At 43.8% G+C, this 7,947-nt stretch overlaps 1 protein-coding gene across 1 annotated transcript in view; it reads right to left on the bottom strand.

Moving 5' to 3' along the window:
• The window catches only part of ttc21a (tetratricopeptide repeat domain 21A), a gene marked incomplete at both ends in the record, with an annotated part of 43,507 nt that overhangs the window by 10,061 nt on the left and 25,499 nt on the right, over positions 1–7,947 (bottom strand). The window contains one exon of the mRNA XM_079806847.1: positions 7,047–7,227. Coding sequence (XP_079662973.1) covers positions 7,047–7,227 — 181 coding nt within the window. The remainder of the gene's footprint in view (positions 1–7,046; positions 7,228–7,947) is intronic.

The following is a 7,947-nucleotide window of genomic DNA, read 5'->3' as shown; positions in this document are numbered from 1 at the left end:
AATTCGCTCGCTGGCGTACGCCGCGAATACACTAATGTAGTGGCGCCCATTATACAGTGCGCGCCACCACACATTATTTACAATGAATCAGAGCTTTCTAGTGGCTAGGTAGACCCGCGCCTGCAGAGCACGCGCTATCCATTAGCCCTGCCGCTAATGTGCACGTGGACTAATCCGCAAGAATGCGTCCACTTTACAGTAACACTATCTAAACACAGTGTTACGAGTTCGTCTGTAGGCAGGTGCCAACATCAAAGTTGTACCCCTACACTCAAGCACTTCCTATGTTCCCCAGCTCCCTGCACTCAGGCGGCTGGAAACATTATTCCTACAATCGACGAGCCCGCAAACAAACGCGCTCGCCTGTACACATTTCCCCGGCGACACAAAGCGTTCGCCACTATTCTGCGTTCTCCGGCCCCCTGCACTCAGGCGGCTGGGAACACTATTTCCCTATTTACTATTATGAGCCCGTGAGCAACGTGCTCTTCTGTACACAAACACAATCCCCTTGGTAAGCGCCACTTCCAAGGCGACCCAATAAGGCGTGCGTCACCATTCAGTGCACGCCGCCTCTCACAGTGCTACTAGCACAATGCATCCGGGCTACCAGGTCCCTGTTACTCAGTGACCCGCCCCACAAATTAATTCAACCCTTGGCTTTGATAACAAGGTTACTCGCTACAGTTCGCTCGCAGACCACCGTGCTTTCGCACTGTGGTAGAGACAGCGGTGAGAAGTGACATGAGTCACGTGCTTCGAACCGAAATATCAAACTGTTAAATAAAGGGAGCGGTGGAAACCGTGCACCCCTCACAGAGCGAGTCAGGCTTTTACAGTCGCTACTTCCTTGTGCCAAAAGAAGGGTGGTGGTCTCAGGCCATTCTAGATTTCAGACATCTGAACAAAGCCCTTATGAAGCGCCCGTTCAGAATGTTGAGAATGAAACAAATCCTCGCGCACATCCGCCGGGTGATTGGGTTTTCACTGTGGATCTAAAGGATGCCTTTTTCCACATACAAATAGCCCCTCATTACAGGCCATTCTTGAAATTCGCCTTCGAGGGGAAAAGTTTACCAATACAAGGTGCTACCTTTTTGGTCTATCTCTGACTCCCCGCACAAAGTGCATGGAAGCGGCGCTAACCCCGCTGAGGCTTCGGGGAATGAGAATTCTCAATTATCTCGACGACTGGCTTATAATAGCTCCGTCAGAGATACAGTTATTAAACCACAGATCTGGGCTTCTCAACCATTTAGAATGCTTGGGACTCAGAATCAACGTGGCAAGAGTTTATTGTCTCCCACACAGAAGTTTCGTTTCTGGGAACAGTATTGGACTCACTGCAGATGAGCGTGCGACTGACGTCACAGCGCGCGCTCTCTGTTCAGAACCGAGCGGTTTCCCTCAGGTCCGGTGCACGCATTCCTCTCAAACACTTTCAGAGGATGCTGGGTCTTATGGCCTCGGCGGCGCTAGTTCTCAGACTGGGTCTGTTGCACATGCGCCCCCTACAGCACTGGCTGAATCCCCACGTTCCAGCTCACGCATGGCTCTCGGGCCGATTGCAAATCAAGGTAGACCACAGCTGTGTGTTGGCTCTGGCTCCTTGGAAAAATCCCGTCTGGTACCAGACGGGCGTGAGTTTGGGCACTGTTACGAAGTGGAAAGTTATCTCGACAGATGCATCCAACCTAGGTTGGGGAGCCCTTCACGAGGGCAGGCCAGTCTCCGGTCTCTGGTCAGACTCGGAGAAGAGCCTTCATATAAACTGTCTAGAGATGAAAGCGGTCACGCTATCGCTAAGAGCTTTCCTTCCGTACATAAAGCACCACCATGCCCTGGTCCTAACGGACAGCAGGTCGGTGGTAGCCTATATAAATTGCCAAGGCGGTCTGAAAATAATCGATCTGCACACAATGGCGTAAGAAGTCCTAATATGGGCAGAGCACAATACGCTGAGAGCGACTCATGTGCCAGGCATTCTGAATTTGGGTCCGGACATGCTGTCCAGGTGCAATTCAGACAATTGGGGCAGTTCTTGGAGAGGCAAAAGTGGATCTTTTCGCCTCACAAGGCTATACTCAATGCCGAATATAATTCTCCAAGCACAAGGATGCGTTGGCCCACGAATGGCCCAACCTTCTTCTTTATGCTTTTTCCCCAATCTCAATGTTACCTCAGGTCATAGAGAGGATTAGGGAGAGCAGATGCGCTGTGCTTTAATAGCCATGCTTTGGAGAAATCAACCTTGGTTCTCACTACTGAATCAGATGTCGGATACAGATTCGTGGCCGGTCCCGCTGAGGAGAGACCTCCTCATGCAGGCGGGACGGCAGATCTGGCATCCCCGTCCCGATCGATGGGCGCTTCATGTCTGGCCCATCAGCGGGTACATGAGAACCTCTCTGAAAAATTATTGAATACCATTACTGAAGCTAGAGCCCCCGCGACCAGGCGGCTCTATTCAGACAAATGGTCAGTCTTTTCGGACTGGTGTAAAGCGCGAAGTCTGACCCCACAGGATTGTGAAGTGTCAGAAGTGCTTACATTTTACAAGAGCTTCTGGACGCGGGTCGTTCCCCCTCCACGCTCAAAATTATGTGGCTGCTATAGCAGCGTATCACATTCAAGTGAACGGACTAACATTGTTCGCTTCCTTTAAGGGGCTAGAAGGCTTCACCCACCTCGCCCCCTCTTCAGTCCTTATATGGGACTTGTCCAGTGTCTTGGATGTCATGAAGAGCTCTGCACTTGAGCCTCTGCATTCGGTGAGCTTAAGCTCCTGTCACTAAGACCGCTTTTCTGCTGGCGATCGTCAGTTAAGCGAGTGGGTGATCTGCACGCGCTCTCTGTGAGCGCCTTCGTGTCTGGAATTGGGCCAAACGACTTCAAGTCGTCCTCAAACCAAGACATGGATATGTACCTAAGTGCTTTCAACTCCGTTCAGAGCACAGGTCATTTCACTCTCAGCACTTTCATCACCGATAGATGAAGAAGATGCTAATTTGCTCTGTCCTGTCAGAGCGCTGAGGATATACATGGAGCGTTCCGCTGCTTAGGCAACTGAACAGCTCTTTGTATGCTTTGGCGGCTGCACCTTAGGGTGCGCGGTTACAAAGCAGACCTTGTCACGATGGATAGTAGATGCTATCTCGCTGGCTTATGAGTCTAAAGATCTCAGCTGCCCTTTAGGCATTAAAGCCCATTCTACTAGAGGCATGGCCTCTTCGTGGGCTTGGTCTATTGGCATTTCTCTAAATGATATCTGTGTGGCGGCAGGCTGGGCCTCCCCGTCCACTTATCAGATTATATTTGGATGTCCCGGCCTTATAGGCTGGGCTTCTTGCTGTGTACAGTTTTAACCCCTTAAGGCTCGAAAAGTCCGGTCTGGGTTAAGTATTGTTTAAGTCATAGCACATTCCTTATACGGCTCGAATTATCTGGCCATTCATTATTCCTGGCCCGACTATGTCCGGTCTATATATTATATTACACGTATATCGTGTTCATTCTCATTAAAGGCTTGACTCAGGTCTGGCTCATTTTGGGACTTCTTGATATCATATTACGGGCCCACCTAGGTTGGCCTGGGTTTGGTGTCGTCGGCGTTAGAGCCGTTAAGCAAGCACGGCGTTTTGCATTGGTCCCCCATAGCGTTTTAGCAAAACGCAATACGAGAGTACTCTCGTAAGGGAACGTTTCGGTTACTAACGTAACCTCGGTTCCCTAAGATGAGGGAACGAGTATTGCGTTTTGCTTGCCGTGCTTGCTCACTTGCTCAGGAGTCGCTTCAGTCGATTAACCTGACTAACCTTGCGAGAGTGGGTCTTATATACCCTAGGCTATGCAAATTCTGTTGCCCCTTGTGGCGGGAATTTGGAAGGACCTGATTGGTCCGTCCCGCCCCACGGTCTCGCCATAGGTTGCTGCAGTTGCAGCGGCACAGCCAATCAGCACGCAGCTGCTTCCTGCTGAGAGCTGTGCAGCTGCACTGCGTGTACATGGTATTTTTGGATAAAAATTTGCTTCAATATCTCGAGGAAAGGAATTCCCCCATAGCGTTTTAGCAAAACGCAATACTCGTTCCCTCATCTTAGGGAACCGAGGTTACGTTAGTAACCGAAACGTTTTCACTGGCGTCTCGTCTCCATGATGTTTTGTAGTTTTCACTGGCGTCTCGTCTCCATGATGTTTTGTAGTTTTCACTGGCGTCTCGTGGCCATGATGTTTTCTAGTTTTCACTGGCGTCTCGTGGCCATGATGTTTTCTAGTTTTCACTGGCGTCTCGTCGCCATGATGTTTTGTAGTTTTCACTGGCGTCTCGTGGCCATGATGTTTTCTAGTTTTCACTGGCGTCTCGTGGTCATGATGTTTTCTAGTTTTCACTGGCGTCTCGTGGCCATGATGTTTTGTAGTTTTCACTGGCGTCTCGTGGCCATGATGTTTTCTAGTTTTCACTGGCGTCTCGTGGCCATAATGTTTTCTAGTTTTCACTGGCGTCTCGTCTCCATGATGTTTTCTAGTTTTCACTGGCGTCTCGTCTCCATGATGTTTTCTAGTTTTCACTGGCGTCTCGTCTCCATGATGTTTTCTAGTTTTCACTGGCGTCTTGGAGCGCAATAAGTGGGCGTATCGTATTCACATAACTTGACAAGTTGACGTCATCTAGTCAGAGAAAAAGCTTCGGTCTTCTAACGATTCTTAAAAATGACTCAGAGTCGACTCTTACTTTTGAAAGAAAATAACTATATATACGGTGCACTGTCATATTTCAAACTTTGCAGGATGTTTTTGTTCACTTAGATCTATGTTACACACTACATGAAAGGTACATTTCAAAATTCCATGATAGCTGCTCTTTAAATCTCATCTGTTCTCTCTGGATTTTGATTAGATCGATATTGGTAGATTTGATATTATTTATTATCTTAGATTGTATCGGGTCAAAAGTGTTTATATTGTGTATGTATTGTGTTTATATTGTGTATCTGCTTTATGCTTTCTTTTATATGCACTTTGGCGTAACTGTTGCTTTTAACCCTCTGGGGTACTTTGGGTCAAAAATGACCCGAAGCGTTTTATAATTAAAAAAAAAAAATCATAGCTTCATCGGAATGGTCCGAAACTTTGTGACTTTATTGGTACTTGGTATATGAACACCCAAAAAACTTTTGATAAGTCTAAGTGGTCGTAAAAAAAATAGTCACACTCAGGACATTCGGGTCAAAAATGACCCCCATAGGAAATGAATGGGAAATTGGCAAAAATATGAAAATACAGATTTTTTTTGTGCATACAATCTACAAACCAGCCAGGATGCAGAAAAAAAGGACGCAACATTGAAGGGGTGAATCTCTAAAACATCAAGAGTGCAAAACAAACAAAAAAACTCTCACACACAAAAACACAATTAGCTTTTGAAATGGCACACGTTCATTTGTGTGTGCGTGTGTTTTTGTGTGCATAAGTGTGTGTGAGTGAGTTTTTTTTGTCTGTTTTGCACTCTTGATGTTTTAGAGATTCACCCCTTCACTGTTGAGTGCTTTTTTTCTGCATCCTGGCTGATTTGTAGATTGTATGCACAAAAAAACTCAGTATTTTCATATTTTTGCCAATTTCCCATTCATTTCCTATGGGGGTCATTTTTGACCCGAAGGTCCTGAGTGTGACTATGTTTTCTTACGACCACTTAGACTTAAAAAAAATGTGGGTGTTCATATACCAAGTACTAATAAAGTCACCAAGTTTCGGACCATTCCGATGAAGCTACGATTTTTAAAAAAAATGTATAAAACGCAAGATCCACTATAGTGGTAAAAATGTGCTATTGCGTGATAAAAATGCTCAATGTGTCCACCGGATGGCACCGATCTCATTTAAATAATTGCTTTCATGAGGACTAGGCTTGACTCTAAAATTAAATACAGCTTTAATAAAAAAATATAAATATATATATATAAATATATATCAATTTATTATTATATTCAATGGGAAAAAATGGGTCATAATTATTGCATAAATATTAATTATAAATCATAAAATTATCTCAAAACACCAAAAAAGAAAATAAAAAATATTATTGAACAAAAATATATATTTCATTGATTTTACTTGAATCTTTTTTATCTTAATCCCGCCCTCCGGGTCATTTTTGACCTGAAGGTCCTGAGTGTGACCCATAAATGAAGAACCCCAGAGGGTTAAATGTGCTATATAAGACTTGACTAATAATATGCATGATAATAAGCAACTAGTTAAGATTGAGAATTGGACCTAAAACTAAACTAAAGTGTTAGCGTTTTAGTGTTAAAGGGTTAGTTCGATGACAATGCGACGACAATAGTTTTTGTGCGCAAAAAAAAATCAAATCTCTTCTGGGTCATGTGTCCGAACGCCGGATCTGCTCATATTCTCGCGCATGCGTCGTGGAGACACACACGGAAGACAAGAACAAGTTGGATAAAGGCGTTATTTTGATTTTTTTTTGCGCACAAAAACTATTGTCGTCGCATTGTAAGATTATTGTAGAGTCACTGTGGTGAGATGGACTTTATAACGACGTTTTTAGTGCCTTTTATGGGTCTTGTGAGTGTAAATGTACTGAATGCCAATGGAGGCCTATCAGAAGCCTTTCTCAGCATCAGCTTTACACTAAAATATCTTCATTTGTGTTCCGAGGATGAACGGAGGTCTGACGGGTGTCCAACGACATGAGGGTGAGGAATTAATGACAGAATTTTCATTTTTGGGTGAACTAACCCTTTAAATAACTATAATAACGATGCAAGAGGTCAAAGATGTGTAGGAATATTTGAGGATAATGAAACATTTCAGACGTCTCAAGAAGGTCAAAGTAATTACAACAGTGGAGAAAACCCCATAATTCATCCATAATTATAATATGCACAAAGATCAAGATTAGTCACTTCCTGAAAACAAATCATTGTGCTTTAGTCTCCGAATATTAAAGACTAAATGAGTCTGTAAATGAAAGAGTTCATTAGTGAGCTGATATATTGAAGAGATTGTCTTTCGAGTCTTACGTTCTTCGACATCATGTCCGTGAGCTCCAGCACGGCTCTCTCCACCTGTCGGGCGTCTCTGCTGTAGATCCGGCAGAGGTTGGAGAGCAGCCGGAGTTTGTCCTGCTCAGATTTAGAGCGCGGGCGAAACGTCGTCAGGAGACTCTGAGCTGTGTTCAGTCTCGTCTCGTTCTCCGAATCACTGCAGGGGAAACAAGCACAGATAACAGACAAACGGCAGGAAAGCATCGAATATAGGAGTGTTTCTGCAGGGTTTCTGGAAGTACATTTAAGACCTTTTTATGAGCAATTAAAGAAAATGTAAGGAATAAATTGAAGGGAGCCTAGTAACACGTCCATATGTTCTCTAAAGCACACAATGAGTGTATTAGTGACACTTCAACGTTTGAAAATACAATCTCCAACAGATTCCATTACTTTTTCATTAATTTTTTTGATTAAAACAAGAACCAATATTTGCCAATGTGTTCATAAAAATCAACTTGTCAATCAACTTGTCAATCAACTTGTCAATCAACTTGTCAATCAACTTGTCAATCAACTTGTCAATCAACTTGTCAATCAACATCAACTCAAATGTAAGTCATTTTCATACCCAATGACATATATTTGTTCTTGTTTTAAGCATAAACTCTCTTAATTTTGTTCAATTTCTCAGGAAACAAGACTTAATTTCTTCATTTTGCATGTCATTAAATGTCTCTTGATTTAAGGATGTTTAGATATTTGCACTGGAAAACAAAAACATTTAGGGCCCTAAGAAATCTGTTTAAATGTTTTTAATTTTTCTGGACTCTTCTTTAATGGTCAGATTAAATGTGACTGGCTTTCGTTCATCTTCTGAACACAAATAAAGAGATTTGTAATGAAATGGGAAAGATTTCTGTCCTCCATTGACAGT

The sequence above is a fragment of the Gobio gobio genome (assembly GCF_949357685.1).
Source record: "Gobio gobio genome assembly, chromosome: 23".
NCBI classification, from domain to species: Eukaryota; Metazoa; Chordata; class Actinopteri; order Cypriniformes; family Gobionidae; genus Gobio; species Gobio gobio.
The sequence above is the reverse complement of the archived record's forward strand: the minus strand, read 5'-3'. Positions and strand labels throughout refer to the sequence as shown.